The sequence below is a fragment of the Parasteatoda tepidariorum genome, chromosome 6, assembly GCF_982258835.1.
Source record: "Parasteatoda tepidariorum strain Cologne lab strain chromosome 6, Ptep-v5.0, whole genome shotgun sequence".
In the NCBI taxonomy this organism is placed as follows: Eukaryota; Metazoa; Arthropoda; class Arachnida; order Araneae; family Theridiidae; genus Parasteatoda; species Parasteatoda tepidariorum.
Window position 1 is genome coordinate 105,737,417 of NC_141760.1, and position 21,222 is coordinate 105,758,638.

Here is a 21,222-nt window from a genome sequence, read left to right on the forward strand (position 1 = left end):
CTCTCACGATAAACGCTCAAAACTCGGTGAACTTAATACAGCTCTCACCACAAGCACTCAAATTCCACTTCTTGGGGTACCTTTTGATAGATGAATTTTGGCATAGTCTGTGAGGTATATAGTAGGAAATTACCATGAATTATATGATGTTAATGTTTCGAAAGAAGTGCAATCGTTGCATTTTAATTGCAAAAAAATCGTTAATGACAGATGTTTGAAAAAAACTCTAATTCATAAATTGATGTTTTGAAATGGATAAACAGTTTAAATATATTTAAAAAATATTAAACTTTTTCAAAAATTGCCTATTCGGAGAGTGTTTATCCTCTACATGGAAAATATTGAAATCGAATCACAAGTCTCAAAATTTGCTAATTTTTATGAATCTAGATAATGCAGCTTTCGAGTAAATTCTGAAATATTCATAAAAATAAAGATCACAAGCACTTTTCTTTTTCTCAGAACTGTGGGTTTTCTTCATTACGTCGTCCAATAAAGATATTCTACGTCGATTAAAAAAGATAGAGGGCGCTGGCCATACTATCAGGCAATCATTATAAACTCTTACCAGCTCACAACAATTGTGAAATCGCATATGTTATGCTAAAAAGTGTAATTTTATGTGATTACAGTGTCTATGAAGAATAGCTTTAAACGTTTACAAAAGACACTATATCGCGGGAAAATCCTTTCATGGCAAATTCTCTGTCTCCTACATAGTTCATTTAAACTATAAAAAAAGCGAGTTCAGGCAAACCTACAACAAACCATGAAATTTCAGTAGCTGAAAACATTTTTTTCAAGACATCGAAATGCAAACAAATTGTAGCAGGATTATTCAGAATTATGCTTTTTTTTCGAACTTTAAAAAATTTTAAAGGGCCGATGAAGGTTAAACAGAATTTGACAGGAAAATTTAATTTTCAAACAATCTTTAGTTTCGATGAAGGTATTAACACATTCGATAGAGATTTTTAATCGCTTTCATCTGGAAGAGAGATTTCGAAACCAGAATCTTCATCATAGAAAGTGTGAGGAGATATAGTTGGAACTAACCTAGTGATCAAAAATTAAAATGCAAATTATCGCATCTCAAAATGGTAGGATGCTGAAATAACGCAAGAGAGGGTGATCGGTCTGGCACGCGCAAGACACAATGGAGGAGACCTCTGTGATCAGTGAAGCACAATGCTCACTTTCCATCTCTGTTTTTTGAAGATCTTGACCCCCTTCGCTAAAGTGTGCGAAGGTCGCGGAAGTGTGTCAGAAACGAGATTTTTCTGTTTATAGTGGCCGTTCGACGATCCGCCGATGCCATTCATTTTCTTCTCTCACTTTCGCCCTTCTATAGCTTCATCTCACTCTCCAGGTAAACTTTTTCTCTCTTTCTCCTCATCCACGTGAATTATCTTTTGTTTACAAACAGACTATCTTAAATAGATTCTCTAGCACGCGATACTTTGCAGACGATTTCATCTATCGAGTCGCGTATTCTATTTTCATTTCACTTTATTTTGAGAATAAAAATCGTTTGCTACAGAGTAAAAATAAAAAAAAAACTTTTTATTTTTGCTTTGATGTGAAAATAAGTATTTATTGCAAAAACGAAAAATGTGTTTTTAACACATTTGTAACCAAATCAATGATTCAATCCTTTCCGCTGACCGAATGAGTTAAGAATATAATTTTATACAGTTCTAGAACGGCATATAGTATTTTTTTATTTCACTTTATTATGAGAACCAAAACCGTTTGTTAAGTAGAAAAAAAGAAACAAACACTTTTGAAAAGGAATAATCATAATAAAAAACGTATTGATAACCAGGCAAATTACTGAATCTATATAATTTATTAATCAATATATTTTATTCTTATTTCACTTTAGTTTGAAGATGAAAATCGTTTGCTAGATAGTAAAACAAAACACAAACTATAAACTTTTTTAGGTAGTAAGAATGAAACACAAGCAGTATATTTTTAATCAATTGATGATCAGGCATGTGACTCAATCACATCTTTTTTGGAATGGCTGATTTTAAAATGCAGTCTTTAGGTTGCGTTGGTTTACAAATATGATCACAAGTTTTATTCAAATGGGAGAATAAAAATTAAGCTTTAAAAATTTTAAGATTTATTTAATTATTACTTTAAAAAATAATTTTATTAATTGCATTTGAAAAAGGAAAAAATACATTTACATTATAATTAGAATAGTTCAAAATCATACATTATTTTTTAAATTTTATGTTTTCCTTAAAAATTTCAATGCTTTTTACTTCATGATCAAAATTTTTACTGTTTTTTCAGATTTAAAAATATGTATCTATAAAACAATACAATTAAATTTACTATATGAATTTTGGAACATAAATATATTTTCAATCTACTTCATTGAACTTCTTTCTGGATAAAATATATTTCAGATTTTGATACAAGAATGTTTAAAAAAAATAATGAAAATTAAAAACTAAAGGCAAATAAAATTGGTGACTAATTAAAGTATGAGAGTTTTAATTCTAAAATAATATAAAAATAAAGCATTTTAATGTATACTATTTACTATTTGAGCAAAAAGTAGAAACATAATATTACCAATTTTTAACATTTATTACCCATTTTTAATATTAATTTTTATTTATTCATTTTTTTACCTTTTTATTTTGTTAAGTTTTCTGACTGTATTTTGTATACGTTTTAAATAATAAACAGCACAAAAAATAAAAAAGTAAAAATTAGTTCTTAATAAACATATAGAATATAGCAAGCACGAGATGAATTGAATTCCAATTGATTTTGTACGTATACGTACATTTTATTAGATTAGTAGATAAGTATTTGTATATTAAGTAGGAACGAAGATCTTCATAATTAGGTACTGGCACTCGAAGAAAAGAATATCACGATACCCATACACGTGACCTATGACGTCATCTAATCTTTATCAACAAAATGGCGTGTTAAAGTTGAGCTAAGTTTCTCCACATATACCAGCATACCACATGAAAAAATTATTGAGATTTGTGAAGGTATTTATGACAAGTATTTATTTGATGAAAATATTGATAGGTTTAACTGGTTAGATTTATGCAGGTTTAATCTTTTTGAGAATGTTCTTTTTAATGGTTTAGATTTTTATAAACAAATTATTGGAATTCCACAAGGTAATTCCTTTTCTGGGACTTTTGCCAACATTTTTTTGCACTTTTTCGAGGCTAAATTTCTTGAACATAAGGTATTTAATGCTTTCCGATACATTGATGATTTGATTTTGTTTAATTGTGACGATTATAATTTTATTTATACTATTTATCCTGGTGATTTGGTCCTGAAAAAAACTAATGAAAATTGCTTTAATATTGAATATTTAGATTTTAAAATTGATATTGTTAACAATTTTATTAAAATTGGTGTGTTTGATAAAAGAAAAGCCTTTAATTTTAATGTTATTTTTTTCTGCAACTTTAAAACTAATTTGTGTAGTAAAATATTCAAAAATCTTGTTTTTTCGCAATTTGTTAGGATCAAGAAAATTTGTAATAATGTTGAAAGTTTTCGGGAAGCTGTGGATAATTTTTTAAATAATTTGAGTAAAAATGATTTTCCTTTTAATTTTTGTAATGTTAATTTTTTAATTCAAAAAATGATTGATGGTTTTTAAGTTTTTATATTTTTTCTTTTAACAGGGCGCAATTCTAGTCTTAACTGAGCAGCCCCAGTTAAGCATTCTATTAATTTATTCACGTATCTCCTTCTCCTGACCTTTTTCATTTCATTTTTAAACTTCTACTGCGCATTATTATAGGGGGCGTTGTTTTTCAGTTTTTAGTGTTTTCTTTTCCTCCACTTGCTTTTGAAGTTGATTCTTGACCTGTGACTGTGAGTTTTTAATTTTCTGATGATTTTTATTGATTTTCTTTTCGTAATTTGTTTATTCTTTTGAATGTATCTTGTTTTTCCTGGACCTCTATACAAAACCATCGGGGTACTGAGGGAGATATTTTAAGCTTTTGCTTCTCCCTCAAATAGAAATGGTTTTGTTTTTAATGGCTACCGGGACCGGTACCCCCTGAAGACGTCGGCTTCGGTGGTCATATTTTTATTTTTATTTTATTTCATTTGTTTTGTATTTCTCCACATAAGTTAGAATCTTAATTAATGTGAGTTTACTTAAATACATCTCCCTATTACACATGGGATTTGTTGAAATATAATTTTTTCTCATCTTTATTAAAATTAGATTTATTATTTGTTTATGTATTTTTGTTACCGTGATATATTTTTGTTTGTGTACCTGACCATTGCGATGCATAATTAGATTGTTTATGTTCTGCATGGTTTCATGCCTGTCTTTGTGTTAAGAAAGATGAATTATTGAAATCTTTGTGAAAGAATATAAAACGTGTCACCTAAGAGAATTGATACTTGACGGGCGTGGCTTACTCGAAACAGAATGGAAAGAATAGTTGCTAATATTAGCAAAATCTACGTTTCAACAACCATTGAGGATCGAGATACTCACATTACGTGACTCGTTAGTATCCCATTGTGCTTAATAAATCTTTGATAAAAATCTATATTACGGGATACCTGCAAGTAATGTTGTGTGTGTATCTCGATCCTGATGGGTCGTTAAAAAGTTTCATTTGTTTACGTTAGCAACTGTTCTTTCCATTATATTTCGAGTAAGCCAAGACTGTAGCGTCAATTCTCTTAAGTGAATCATTCTATATTCTTACACAAAGATTCTTTCACAAATATTTCAATTCTTTTACTACATATATCTTACTTAGCACAAAAAATGCATGCATAGAACATAAACAAACTAATTACGCTTCGAAGTTGCCAGGTACATAAATCGAAAATATACCATGGTTATAATAAAATACATAAACAAATAATAAATTTAAGTCATGTAAACAAAGTAGGCGAGAAAGAATTATATTTCAACAAATTCGATGTGCGATATGACACTGTATTTAATTAATTTCATGTTAATTAACATTCTGACTTATGTGGAGAAACTTAGCTCAACTTTAACACGCCATTTTGCTCACAGCTAGCGCTGACGTCATAGATCACATGTGTGGATATCCGAGTTCGTGAACGAAGTCGTGAACAAGTTCGTGAACGAAAATCATCAGAAGAATACTAGTGTTGTTACTATTATTGAGAATTACAGTTTATTAATTTTGGCATAAAGTGTAAATTGAAATAAAAAGGTGTGTATCAAAAAGCTAAATTTATTCAGGAAAAGTATTTATTCGTATTTGAAAACCATAAAATTTGCGATACTGTAATTGACGCCAATGCTGCTGAATTAATTTTGGAAGTCGCTACAAATTGAAATACAAAATAAGTTTTGGACTTAAAAAACTATATTAATGGGGAAAGGTTTCTTATCTAAAAATAGAAAACGACAAAAGTCGCTTTATTATATTATTGACGTCAATGATTCTTAATTAATTGTAGTTATAAGTACTACTACTATGTTAGTGCCTAGTGCTATAAGTGGCTATGTTAATTGGTCTTTTTAATAAGTACAAAATATGCTAGTTATAATACCTAGATATCTACTCTAAGTACTGTGGAAATTGGTTTTTACCAGCTACCGAAAGCGATAAGTACCGAAGAAAATTGTTGATTATGTTAATTTTCTACTATCAGAAAGTGTAAGAATAGCATAATTCCAAATGAAACTGAATATAAATAATCTTTATTTTTATGGAATGATATTCTAAAACCATGTACTTCTTAATCTGATTATATAAAGTCATAGAGACGGGCAACAGATAATAAAAAATAATTGGAAGTATTTTAGATTAATTGATGTCAGCATATGTTTTGAAGTTTTGTACATGATTTCGTCGTGTTGATTAATCCCGATTTATTGATTATTTACTTTTTTTCACCCCTTACAAAGAACAGGCTTAGTTTTATAAATAATATATAAAGCATTTTTGAAATTTTGATGCATTGTCAACAAAGCATTCTCTGTACAGTTTTTAAAAACTTGTTTTTTAAATATCGATTTTTAAATATTATTTTATAAACCATTGTAAATTTTTATTAATTTTGTTGAAATCAATGGTACTTTTTGAAATATTGCTGTATTTAATTAAATAAACTTTTGCCGAATCACCAAAGAACTGGTGCACGGAATTTTGTTTGTTGGACATAGAATATTTATCTTAGTTTTTTTAATCTCATCCATTACTAGTCTATATTTTTTTTTTAAAAAAAAGATCATCTTGTTAATAGGATAGGTGATAATCATAAAGGTTTTGTAAACACATTGTTAATGTGCTAATTGTATCGAAATGAATGATCACCTGTCAAATGTACTTCAAAATAAGAGAGAAGTAATTTCAGAATGTGACACATTAAGAAGAATGTGACACATTAAGAAGAATGTGACACATTTAGAAGAATGTGACACATTAAGAAGAATGTGACACATTTAGAAGAAATAAGTGAGGAGTAATTACACTCTTTATCTATTACCTTATGTCGTTATATCAATCAAAATGGAGAGCCGTATTCAACTCAGATGAACTCTTGAATTAAATTTTATTTTTAATAATTTCAATATAAATATTAAGATATTACATCTTGGCTACGTCAAGTCTCTCTCTTAGTAACTTCTGATATCAAATCAAACGCAAGCATATACAATAAAGGTATTGATTTAAATAAATAAAACTTTCTACAATAAAGGATAATATTTGAAACAATTAAGTAAAGATAAAAAATGCGAAAAAAGCACAAAAAATTCCAACAGTTTCGAAAAATATACTTTTGAAAAAATCCCTAGCAACCATTTTATCTTGGCCTCAGTTGGTATCAAAATTTAATTGGTTCTATAAGAACTTGCACAGAGGGACCAATATTGGGATGTCTGGATTTTTTTTTAAATATTGGTCCTGGAATGGTCTATATAGAGCCTAAAGTGACCAATATAGAACCCACATTGGCTAAATAATGGATGCAAAATATCGGGTGAATCTGACAATTCTATATAGAGCTGATATTGGCTGTAAAATATTGGGGGAATCGGCAAATTCTATATAGAGCCAATATGGGAAAAATAAGGGCCCTTTGAACCCTTACCTGAACCCTGTGAAAAGCAGAGTGAACCGCGGGGTATATTAAGTCAATTGTTATCGAATTTCTTTATTCTGTTGTACTTTTTGTACATTTTTAAACTGAATTTCGTAATTTTAAGCTTGCGATAGTTTTGAGAGTCTAGTAGTTTTTCAGCTACAAAACAAAATGTAACGTAGAGTTGAGTATCCAAAACAATGGTGAAACTGCCGCTTACGCGATTCTTTATATCGCGAGATCGTAGTTTTTCTGCTAATTTCTTAACCATTTAGACAACTTCAAACTAAACTAAACTACGGTAATTGGACAGTTCATGACAGAAAATTTCAAAGCAATCACATTTTTTTATTAAATTGTTTGTTAAGTCTGTTCGAAATACATAATAGATTCTCATTTTATAATAATTTAATAATGAATTTGTTAATTTAGGTTATAGTTTAATGCTAGTTAAGGCATGAAACTTTTGCAAAATCTAAAATCTGTTAGCAGAAGAATATTGGACTTGGTTTTTAGTAGGTTTAGTTTTCAGTAGGCTTTAAAACACGTTATAATGTTGATTTAGATAGAAAGATCACGTTCTATTTTCGCGGAATTGGGTATAATATAAAAAAACACACAACTACTTCCACTTAGTAGGAATAACATTTACCATGACGCAATGCTAAATTCTATGCCACTATCCACATAACAGCCACTATCCACATAAATCAATTATTAATCAAAAATCGAATATCAATTACTTTTCTTTATAATGCAATAAAATCTGGCGAGCAGCTATTTAAACGATCAAACACTTCGTTTGTTTATTTGTGGTTCGAAGTTAGGCTCGCAGAAAATGCCGTTCATGGGTTAAATTTAGTAGGAATAACACAACCTGTGACGTAGGCTATAGTATACCCAATTAACCAATCTGTAAAACTTAGTTTTACCCTGCTTAAGATTAATTTAGGTTAATAAATTTTTCCAAATGTTCGCAGTTAAAAAAAAGTAGGCTAAGATAACTTCTGTGCATAGTTCTCATTATTTATAAGACAAAAAACGAGTTTTTTTTTTCTCTCTAAAATTCAAAGCGTGCACTTAAATTTCTAAGTGAGTTTGCTAAAAATTGCGCTCGAGATGAAGATTCAAGTTAAAGTCACAATAAAATGTGTCCATTTTCTTAAACATGCTTTTTGAGCTGTGTCCATTTTATTAAAGACGCGTTTTGAGCTGTGCACATTTTGTTAAACACACATTTTGATCTGTGTCCAAAATAAACGGTATTAACATGTCAACGCTATTAAATAAAATTGTAAAAATACATTGAAAGTAATACAAGATATAATTCTAAAACAAAAGTCAAGTAAAGCATTGTTTTGTATTATTTGCTTTTAAATATAACATTAATTTTGTATTACCCTTTGTGTGAATTTTTCCTTAATATAAACTCATTTTTTACTATAGTAGATATTCGACAAAAAATTCACCGCAGAATTGTCAGGTGCGCAAATTTAAGGGTGAAACATTGAGATGGATTTAAACATTGAATTAAATTTAGTTTTCTCAAAAAAAACTTAAATAATTATTAAATTAGAATGAATTAGTTTATTATATAAAGAGAGCGAAATAAAAACGTTAAACACTGAATAATATTTGATCTAAGGACTTAGGTTTTACTAGGGTGCAATCTGTAGGGTTCGATAGGTACACCAAAGATATTCGAAATAAAATAGTCAATACGATAATTTAATTTAATTCAAATGCAAAAATGTACTTTAAAAAAAATAAAGATATATGTTTTTTCGTCCACTTGGACTCATAACTTAACTTCACAATATCGAGATAGGAAGAGGGAAGGGGTTAGATTTTGTCACAATATTTTTGTCAGGAGACCAATATTTTAATCGGGAATTTAATAGTTTTTTTACGTTTTGCGCTCATTATACTTGCAACAAATTGCGTAAATCAAAATCTCCTTGCCTCATTTTTAAAACTTATTTAACTCGAAATGATTTCATATAAAAATTAGAAATGAAATAAAAAATTACGAAAGCTATAATCTTTTTACTATGCAAGTCATTAATAAATAAATTCTAACAATACTATTACTAAAATCAATTGAATAAGTAAAACAATTAAAATTTAAACAGTTCAAAAAATGTTTTATTTTTGAGTAATTATATGAAAGATTTTTTATTTTTTAGAAGATTTTCAGCCTATTCTGTTCAGGACTTCATGAAAAATTTGCTATTTGAAATTACATCATTTGACCGAAATTGTACTCCAAAATTGTTTGACCAGTATTTAAATTTTAAAAAATATTTTCACATGAAATTATTTTTAGTTAAACAATTTAATATTAAATAAAAAGTATTTAAGTTGTAAAGTTTTTAATTCAACATACAGTGCATCCGAATACTAAATTTACCTGGAAGGTAGATCTTGTATATATTTATGGAATTTAGTAGTTAATGAATAAAGAAAATAGAGAGATCTCAAATTAAATTTGAAAACGATCCCAAATTAAATAAAGAAGGAAAAAATAAAAATCGTGGAAACAAATACATAATGATAAAGAAGAAACTTAGTGCACGTGAGAGCATGCCAGGTGCAATAAAAATAATGCAAAGTTTTTTTTTCACACTTTAATCCTTCATATGATAATGATTTTAAGCACGTGTGATTCTTTTTACCTTGATATTATCAGAAAATCAATTTTATATTTCGTGACGAAAAAAATGTCCATTTAGTTTAAGTAAAAATATTGTCATTTAATCTTTTTAAATTAATATATAATTTAATATTTTAACTACAGATCAGCAGCCATTGCATCCTTTTGAATTTATTGCTTGTATTTACAATGTTACAAGTAATTATTTAAATTGCGAGCTTCCGAAACTTTTTTATTGCTTAAGCCATTTGGCTCCAAGTTGGCGAGACCGACGGGACTTGCTACGCATGCGCCAACAAATTTATTTTTATAACTTAAGAAAAATTACATAAAATTATTTAACTAGCTGAATACCTGTTCTTTGTATAGGGTTAAAAAAAAGATAGTAATTAATAAATCAATATTTATCAACCCTATCAACACTGAAAGATATATACCAACGCGTTTAAAACTTTTAAGAATAATTCAAATTTTTTATTTATTTATTATTTGTTGCTCTTCTTAGTGGCTTTACATTATCAGACTAATCAAAACACGCCCATCGAAATAAATATTAATTGTTTTCAGCATCATTCAGTATCGTTGCTCTATTCTATAACTAACTCATAACTGTCAAAGTTTACCACTATCAAATAATTTATCTTTTTATTTTATAACCAACGTTGAACGGCAGACCCGATTTTTGGGACTACTAATGTTCAACCCCGTAGCCTTGTAATTTTGAACCCAATCCAGAAAGCAAGGGGATTCCTAGGTCAAGTATTGGGTCGAAATTTGAACTTTTTGATGGAACTAACTTGCATTTGCGTTACATAGAGAGGAAAACCACGTAAACCTCCTACGGATAGCCTGATGACACGGGGACTCTAACCCATGATTCGTCTACCACTGAGCATATTTTACGTCAGCACTGTGGTCTTTGCAAGCCGGATACGGAATTTGTATCGACCAGCCATCGCCGGGATCGAACCCCGGTTTACGTCATTGGATCGAATGCTCTTTCCCCCGAGATATCACGGCTCAAATAATTTTTCTGGTTCTTATTCCTTCCAGAGGCAAAAAAAAATTACCACAATAGAAGTACCGGAATTAATCAAGCATCCCCGGCAACAATATTTGTTCGGCGATTTTTTTCGTTTTCACGAAATGGAACGTACGTACAGTGTGTGAAGTAAAAAAGGGAACACCCTGATTTACTTTTGAATTAATGACCGAATTTTCACGTACCTGAGTGCTTAAATTAAAACCTTTAATAACCGTCTATTTTGCATTTTAGCCTTTGATAGTTATGGATTAGGTTAAACCCATCCCCTGACCCCGCTTTCCATATATCACGCAATAATAGTATATAAACACATGCTAGCTGTTAAGAATCGAAACATATGTCATGGATCATATTTCAAATTTTATTTTCGAACTTTATAAGCGTTGTTTAATAACATTTGTGAGAACCACAGTAATGATAAATAGATCTTTACTATTTTTTGATGAAAAAAAATGGGAAAACAGAAAAAAATACAAAAATATTTAATCTTGTCTGTGATTTTTTAAAATTGGTAAGGTGTTTACGAGAATCATTTGATTTCGATTTCAAATTTATTTTTTTGATGAGTATTTTTTTTCTTTTTTTAAAGAATATACAAATCAATTCAAATAAATTCGTAATGTGATATCTCTCATTTGCATAAATTAATCGGTATAATTTATTAAATAAGCCTTTTTCTTTTAAGAAGAAAAAAGAACTTCAAAATTCAGCAGTTGTTTTAACAAGGTTGGTAAGGTGCTATAACTATTTTTAATAGCTGTAGTAAATTTGTACTGTAGGAATCTAGTTTTAAAACTCAATAATTGTTCCGAATACGACCGGTGCTCCAAGACCAGTGACAAAATTTTTTCTGAACCCCTTTCTTAAAATACAATATATATATTTTTAAAAATATTTAGAAAATATCTTGCTCACAACTGAAAGGTACTTTTGGATTTTAGAAATATTATTTTCATGAACATATTTTAATATGAATTTCTACTTATTTTATCTATGATTTACATAGCTTACTGATATGTTTATATTAGTAAACTAAATGTTTACTTATTTTCATATTATTATTTATTTTTTATATATATATATATATAAATACAACAAGACGACGAAAATCTTTTTTAATTAATTAAAAGAAACACTACGCTTTTTGTTAGAGAAAACCGGGGTTTGCCTTTCTCCCCCCCCCCTTTAATACGGGTTTCATTATGTGTAGTTAGAGTTTAACTAAAATTTTGTACTTATGTCCGTAATTTTTTATTAAGACAACAAGACAATATTTTGATAACATATTCTATGTTTCGATGTAATAAATAGAGCCCGGAAGTTCAGGCAAAATGCCATAAATGCCCTTTTCTGCCTTTTTTAAACGTTTTCTTCTGAAAATGCCTTTTTCGTTCCTTTTGTTCATAAATGCCTATTTCTGTCTAATTTAAAAATTTTCTGCAAAACTTTTTGTGCTTTTGACCGAGCATAAACGCAAAATGAAGAAATTTTGAAGTACAGAAATGGTTGACTGTCATTCGACGTATTGTAATGCATTTATAGAGATTAGAACTTTATTCCTTTTGTCTTATTAATATTTTCTCTCCGTCTCTTCGTGGCGTCAGAAAACGTGGCGTCACCTTCACCCGATGCGCTTTGCAAGGAGAGAGAGAAAGGGAGTGAAAAGATTGGAGTTATTTTTACTTACAGTCAATAGAATTTATTCTTACTTACGGCCCATATAGCCTACACCAGTGGTTCCCAACCTGGGGGCGATCGCCCTAAAGGGGGCGATAGAGCTTCACAAGGGGGCGATAATCCTTAGGGGGGCGATCAGGGGGCGACGAGTATTCAAAAGATAAAAATTGCTTATAATATTAATAATAAAAGCTATTTGAGATTGAAATTGAAAATGTAAATGAAACCTATGGTTATGGTGTAGACAAAGGATTATGATAGTTAAAAATTAAAAAAAAATTCAAGTGCAGGATCGTTTTCGTCATACGTTTTGGTATCGCAGGCGGAAATCTGATAAGTCACTCTGTTCCTATGAGCAATAATACTGTTTCCCGGCGTATTGATGAGATGGCCTCCGACGTTGAATCAAAACTTATCAAATTTCTGAAAAAAGGTAAATTTGCGTTGCAGATTGATGAATCAACTGTAATAGATAAGAGAGCTGTTTTAGCTTACGTGATATTCATAAATGAGAGTAAGGAGATTAACGAGGAAATGCTGTTTACAAGAACTTTGTGCACATATACAAAAGGATCGTCGATTTTTAAATTGGTCAAAGATTATTTTGAGGTAAAAGAAATTCCCCTCACAAATGTAAGTACTTGTGCAACAGATGGTGCTCCAACCATGTCTGGTTGTCATGCTGGGTTTATGGTTCACCTTAAAAAAGAAGTACCGGAAGTTATCACGCCATTCATTATGTCATTCATCGTCAACTTTTGGCTGCAAAAAATTGGTTATTTCTGGCATCAATAAAATGAAAGCTAATTCTCCTAATAACCGTTTGTTCCGAGAACTTTGCCATGAAAATGATGCAGATTTCGAATTCCTGCTCCTACATACAGCTGTGAGATGGCTTTCAAAAGGAAACTGAGCCGTTTCTTCGAATTGCTGGATTCGGTTACTGAGTTTCTCGACACCACTGATCCTGTTTTAAGTGAGAGTTTGAAGCAACGCAAGCTGGAAACTGCGTACCTCACTCATAGTTTTGAAAAAATGAAGGAAATCAACGTAAAACTTCAAGGAAATAAAATGAACATTATCAAGGCTAAGGGAATCATATCTTCATTCATTGCCAAATTTGATATCTACAAGTCAAACATTGGTCGCAAAGAGCTAATGCAATTTCCAACTCTTAAAAAGTGTTCAATGGCAGATATCGAGATTCTCGAAAATAAAATCTTAATTTTTACTGATCACCTTGATCAGTTATGGAATCAAGATTTAAAGATTTGATGAAATTAGAAATTCGGGATTGGATTTTCGATCCTTTCTCTTTTGAAGTTGTGGATAAGCTCACTTCCTCTTTGTAGACTGAGTTTTCAGATTTAAAGTATGGCTGTGAGGCTTAAGTGAGGCTTTAAAAAATACGGTTTTGAGTTAGCTTGGGTAAAGTTTATAGACACTTATCCACAATTGTGGAAACAAACTGAGCCGCTTCTCATCTCGTTCCCGTCAACATATTTAGTGGAGAGAGGATTTAGTTCTGTCTTCCAGCTGTTCACAAAGCAAAGAGATAGGTTGGACATTTGCTTCAAAGGAGACCCGCGTTTAAATCTGACGAGCATAAAACCTGACATTCAAGCTTTAGCTTGAAATACACCAAGCACAGGGCAGTCATTGAAGTGGTAAAATGCACTTTCTCCCTCTTTATTTTTTTCCTCAAATTTTAGTTGTTAACGTTTTAACTTTTTCTTGATTACATTAAAATATGAATTTAAAAAAATTTACTTTTGTTTTGATTATTCCGTTTTAAATATCATTTCTTTTTGAAAAAAAAAGATGAGCAATTTTTTTTAATTAATAAAAATGACAATAAATGTGCCTTCTTATTTGCATTACAATTTAAATTAAATTCAAATAACATAGCATATTTTCAGTGTTTGGTTGCTCACAAGCAACAATGAATGATTTTTTGAGCAAAACGAGAAAGGGGCGATATGTGTCAGCTAACCCCAAGAGAGGGGCGATGGTCCACAAAAGGCTGGGAACCACTGGCCTACACCATCGAATAACTCGTATGCTCTCTTATCTACAAAACGAATTCACCAAGCTGGTTGAGCACATTGTAACAGGAGCACGAAAAAGTTTTCTAGTATACTAGTTATTTCTAAAATGCCTAAAGTAAAAGCCTGCACAAGCAAAAAACTGGACAGTTTTGTGAAAGAATTTGGGTCGGATATGTTTTCTACTGATGGGAGCATTCTGTCTTGTGAGGCATGCGAGAAGTCAGTAAATTTTGAGAAGAAGTATTTTATATCTCAGCACTTGGAGACATCTAAGCAAAAGATAAAAAAGATGGGAAAACAGCGACTCTGATTTCCACCTGTTTTCAATTATCTTCTCGCAAATCGGAATTTGCAATGGATTTATGCAGATCATTTGTAGATGCCGGCATTCCGCTGTGGAAACTTGAAAATAAAAGTATACGAGCTTTTTTGCAAAAATATATGAATCAAAGTGTGCCCTGTGAATCAACTTTAAGGAAAACTTATTTAGATGACTGTTATACCGAAGTTCTTAAAACTATTCAAAATGCAATCGGAACGAAAAACATAAGGCTATCTATAGATGAAACGACAGATGTAACTGGACGATATGTTGCGAATGTTATTGTTGGTGTTCTGAACCCATTTGAAAAACATAAAGTCTTTTTGCTGACATCTGAACAGTTGCAAAAGACTAACAGTACTACAATTGCACAGTTGTTCACTAATGCACTGGCTTTACTTTGGCCAAATGGTACTGAGCATGAAAGAGTGCTATTATTTCTTACAGATGCAGCCTCCTACATGAAAAATGCTGGAAATGCCTTAAAAGTTTTATTTCCTAATATGATCCATCTAACGTGCCTTGCTCATGCATTGCACAGGATAGCAGAGGAAGTAAGAGGTCTCTATCCTGAGGTAGACTCGCTTGTTTCTAGTGTGAAAAAAGTATTTGTGAAAGCCCCTTCAAGAGTTCAAGTGTTCAAAGAAATCGCGCCAGACATTCAATTACCTCCTAAACCGATCCTTACGACATGGGGAACATGGATTTCAGCAGTCTCATACTACTGCACAAATTTTGAGGAAGTTACTCGAGTCCTTACCAGCTTTTCGGATGAAGAGGCAATATCCATAAGAAAAAGTAAAAATCTGCTTAGCAGTTCTAAAATTAAAAATGAACTGACTTTTATTTCAACTTATTTTGGGAAGCTCCCTGGAGCTATTGAACATATGGAAAAAAGAAATATGTCTTTGTCCGAGTCACTAAAGATTTTCGACAATACTATTGAAGAACTAATGTCTGTGCCTGGACCATCTGGTGACATAATAAGGAAGAAATGTGAAAACGTCATCTCTGCAAATACAGACTTTGAATGCATCAAGGACATTGCAAAAGTACTTTCTGGTGATACTACAGTTGAACTTACCATATCTCCTTGTTGTCGAAGTAGAAAGATCCTTCTCTTTGTTTAAAACTATATTGACTGACAGGAGACAAACTTTCTCTTTCGAAAATTTGAAAAAGCATCTAGTTGTGATGTGCAACAACAACCAATCATCAGAATAAATCCGCATACAATATTATTGTAAGTACGAGTTTTAAATTTTTATTTCGCACCTACGCAGTTGAGGGTTTTTTTTGTGCAATTATGTCCACTTCTTTTGTACTATTGCTACGACAGTCGAGTGAAATGAATATGTAGGTATACCGGATACTTCTAGCAACTTTTTTTATACCTTGGATACCTATATGGGCTTTTAGGCATTACAAACTACCATTTTGCTCCAATTTTAAGTGCTTTTTTTAAGTGCCTATTTCAAGCTTTTTAAATGCCTTTTTGCCTGCCTATTTTTGCATTTTTTATTGCCTGAAATTCCGGGCTTTAGTAATAAATATATCAGGGGTCTGTCCAGACATTTTGTGAAAGGTCCGTTTTTCGTGAAATTGTGAAAAATTTACTTACATTCTTTCAACCAGGGTCCGCTTTTATGAATTTATGCAAATAGGGTCCGTTATTGCAAAAAAAAGACTTTTTCAAGGACTTTTTAAATTGTAAATAGATACAAGATTATGCTCGGCACTGTAAAGTTATAATAAAAAAATTAAATTTTCAAAAATAAACAGCAATTGCTGCTTCTAAATTAGAGATGCAACATTTGATATTTAGCCTATACTGCTGAACGCAGAATATTCATTTCGAACGAATAATGGAAGAATCGTCTGCCGAAGACAAAACTTAATTCGTTTACATCCATCTTTCTTGTTTTCTGCCCTGGGTAGGGTTTATTCGATTAACAAAACAATAATGAAGATAAACAAATTTGTGAAGGGTCCAATTAAAAGAAAAATCATTTTGTGAAGGGTCCGTTTTTAAGTTAAAATATTTTGTGAATGGTCCGTTTTTAAGTTAAAATATTTTGTGAAGGGTCCGTTTTTATGAAAAGATATTTTGTGAAGGGTCCGTTAACGGACCCAAATTTCTTCTAAACAGACCCCTGTATATATACAAGTGTTTTGTTACAAGTATTTATTTTACAGTATTGTCTACCCGAATATATAAGTATTTATTAGGGTCAAAGCACAGTGGTTTTTTAAAACTTAAATTTTAGATAACAGGAAGAAATAACCACTTAGTGTAAACAAATATCAACTACCACTTTTTTTTTAAATTAACTACTTTTTTACGGGTATTAAAAGTGTTTTTTAAACCTTTTTCTCGAAAGAAAAAAAAGTCATTATTTAAGTGCTTTACTTCGTCTAGTTTTTCCGTAGTCCTCGTAGTCATTCTCAAAATGAAGTATAAAAATCGTTTTCGAGGATAAGCGAAACAATCTAGAGCTGACCTAAGAAAGGTATAGCTTTTCCAAGGGAGCTTCTAAATTACCTCATGTTTAACTTGTTTGCTAAACGGTGCTGATGATACTAACTTGCTTAAAGAAAAAACATGTTCCTTTTTCTGGATTTGCTCTATCTTCTTTTTAAGAACGTTTATTACCAAGTCGTTAATTTGTCTTCTTAATGAACAATTAAAGGGTTTACCGCTAATTAGTGTCTTGTCTCGTAACGTGGCCCTTGCAATAGATCAGTCAAGATAGATGCATGTCTTCTCCTGCAATCTTCCCAGTCCAACACTGCCTCATGGTCTTACCTATCGTTTCCTCATTATCTGATTTAAATTTGACATTCAGTTAATTATAGGCGAAATCGTAGTTCTATTGATTTTCCAGTACAGAAAAGTACGAATTTTGCCTTTTCTTCTAATTTTTTACTTCGAACAAACTATAGATACCAGTGAGACGGTAATAGTGCTGCAACTGCTACTGATAATATTTGAAACTGCGCTAAATTTTGAACCCAATACAGAAGACAAGGAAACTCCTGGATCAGTGCCCCCAGAGGTATGATTTGTTATAGGAACATAGAGGACTTTGTGCCCCGACAGATTTAACGTGCACCAGTCACCATTTACTACACAGTCTTCGGCCGGAGAGGATCGAACCCAAGACCTCTTGGACATGGGCCCAGTGCCCTACCAACCAGGCTATCCCGGTCATTTAGCCATGCTAATAATGGTTGTATACTTTATTGAAACTGAAGTTAGGGACATATTACTTATTGACTGTTAGTTGTATTCAACGAGCCAGCCTAAGAACCGCGGTGCCTCATGGGATAGAGCGTTCACCTCCGAATGATGTAACTCAGGTTCGAACCCCAGCGATAGTTGGTCGATACGAGTTCTGCTCCCGGTTCGCACTGGCTTCAGTGCTGACATAAAATATTCTCAGTAATAGATGGATCATGGGTGAAAAATCTCTTTGCCGTCTGTTTAGCCATGGGAGGTTTTCTTAGTTTTCATATCCACGTAATTAAAATGCTAGTAAATTCCATCAAAAGTCCTCCACAAAGGCTAGTTCGTCCCAAAGCTTAATCCAGAAGTTCTTTTTGTATTCTGGTTTTGGGCAACGTAACAAGGCTAAGTATCTAAAAATGAATTCGACCGTTCAACGGTGGTTTCAAAATAAAATAAAATAAAATAAAATAAAATAAAATAAAATAAAATAAAATAAAATTAAAATTAAAATTAAAATTAAAATTAAAATTAAAATTAAAATTAAAATTGAAATTGAAATTGAAATTGAAATTAAAATTAAAATTAAAATTAAAATTAAAATTAAAATTAAAATTAAAATTAAAATTAAAATTAAAATTAAAATTAAAATATAAAATAAAATAAAATAAAATAAAATAAAATAAGCCAACATCAGTTGTTGGAACAGACTAACTATGCTGGTAACTGCTAGCTATGGAACTTATATTTAGGTTAATATTTTGCGCGTTTTTTGAGCTATACAATAAAGAGCCGTTGAATCTCTCTTATATGGGGGAAAGCATATATGGGGGATATGGGGGGCGGGGAATGATCTAATTTATTTTATCACCTCTAGATGGACATTGATCTTGCATTTTCTATCACGTTCAATTTAGCATTCTATATTTATGCATCATTCTGAATATTTTATTAACTTGTATTAAGTAATACTGTACCAAATCAGTAATACCAAAATCAGCAAAATTAATAAGGTTTTCTTTTATAGGAAAAACGACGTTTATTTCTCCAATATTGACTTAACATTTCCTAATTTTAACGTAAGGCAGAGTAGTTATATCAAAAAGTCCCGCAAAAGCTATAGATTGGTATGGGTGTAGTGTGGAAGGTAATAATTAGAAACCATAAAAAAATAGCCACAAAACCATAAAATTGCCAAATTTGACGCCAAAATCAGTAGTCAAAATTAAGTGTCCCAATGGTGGCAACCTTTTACTTTTTTATGAAAATATGTACAGGCATCCTTTAATTAAAATAGCACTCTTTAATTAAATGCACGTGCATACAGCTTTTAATGTCATTAGATGGAATACATTACATAATACTAATGATATCATGTACTTGCACGACACGCCCAATTTTTTTTTAATCTTACCTTTTTTTCCCGTTTTATATACCTTCAAAGCGTTATGGTATAGTGAGAAAATTTAAATAATTCGATCCTTTTGCCAAATTTTATGTTGGTGTCCTTAACCTTGATTAATAGGAAATCCATTGAAGGACACGATATTAACATTTTCAATGTATTATGAATTAATTAGGAAATAAACTAAACCCGTTTTTTTCTGTTAAAATGTTAAAGGAACTTCACAATCTTTTTTGCAGGCAGTGGAAGAAAAGGAAAGGAAAATGTTGAAAGGCTGGTTCGATGCATTCCGAAGTGACGGCGGCCCCACATTGTATACGTCCGCCAACAGGACCCCTGCAACCGAAGACGTTCGTAATGTTCTCATATACGTCTCTTTTTCAACCATTTTTGTAGCCTTTCTAATCGTCTTCCCAGGAATCCGAAAAGAAGTAAGTATTTTTTTTTTTTGAAATTGTAAAATTACTTATTTCCGTAAAATAAATTTATTTGAATGGGCATACTTCTCCAAACTTTTAAAAATTAAAAGATTTTTTATTATCTAACAAGTAAACGCAAAAAAAAATAAAAAATTTAAAGTCAATTCCTACTAAGATCAACAAAGAAAAATTCTATTTTTGTTACTTTTTATTAAATAATAAAAAATTTTTCTCCCATATAAATCTAAAATTAATTAATTAAATTTAGTTAATGAATTAATATGTGAAAGAACTGTATTAACAACATCTACTACAAGTTTTAAAAAATGAATTTGGACCTTAATGTATGAATCTATATTATATAAAACGCTAATACGTACGTATGTATGTATCAATAAAACCGATGATATTTCTTTTCTCGCTCTGGCAACAGTTTTCATTTTTAATTGATGGGCTTCGGCGCGCAAGAGCACGTATTGAGCAGCCAGATAACAATAACCAGAGTGAGCATTATCAGGTTGTTCAATTCAGATTCATGCACTAAAAACATGACAATATTTAATTTAAACTCAATTAGGAATTAATTAATTAATTGAAGTGAGAATGCTTTAAAAGGCCGCTGTTGAATTGATATTTTTCTACTGGGAGCTACCTAAACGTCTAAAAAACGTTTAAGTGTTTGTATTGAATGCATTGAATTTTTTTTATATTTCGCGTTTATTTATGCATTGAATTTTCACGCTTTAAAATGCAGAATATTAGTGAAGCAATATTTGATAATTTATTTTGCTAATATGTTTCTTATTTAGCTAATGTTTTGATTTTTTCACCATGTACAATCTAAATAGCTAATATACTTTTTTAAAAGCCAATAAGAACATTGGTAGAATTCTTCTACATAAGTACAATACTATGTCTTTGATGATAAAATACTATGTCTTTGATGATAATATATTATGTCTTTGTGCTAGAACATTGTGTTCATTGGCGAGCGAGAGCAGTGAGCCATGGTTCACGGCGTGAACCACATAGGATTGCGTAGCAATTCTCGGGGGTTGGCGAGCGTTAGCGAGCAGGGGGCGGAGCCTCCTAGTAAAAAGTATTTTATTAAAGATTGAAAATTTGAACAATACATATAAATAGAGTCAAACCTCGATACCTCGAACTTGAAGGGAAAGCAGAAAAAATTCGAGATACCGAAAATTCGAATTATCGAAAATCGCATGTTATTGATGGTAGAATAAAGGAAAATGCTCTTTACATACCTTATTTACTATTCCATATTTATTCTAAAAACAATTTTTACACTTAAAAAGACTCAATTGTTGT

General features: G+C 30.9%; 1 protein-coding gene across 4 annotated transcripts in view; it reads left to right on the forward strand.

Annotated features, from left to right (window-relative positions):
• LOC107456259 (dual oxidase maturation factor 2) overlaps positions 1–21,222 on the forward strand; it is a 296,093-nt gene that overhangs the window by 120,481 nt on the left and 154,390 nt on the right. For 3 of the 4 annotated variants that reach the window (XM_087166344.1, XM_087166346.1, XM_087166347.1), the window contains exon 2: positions 19,714–19,905. In XM_087166344.1, the coding sequence (XP_087022470.1) occupies positions 19,714–19,905 (192 nt within the window). Of the gene's footprint in view, positions 1–1,251; positions 1,370–19,713; positions 19,906–21,222 lie in introns of those variants that run through there. The other variant, XM_087166345.1, reaches the window with a different exon arrangement.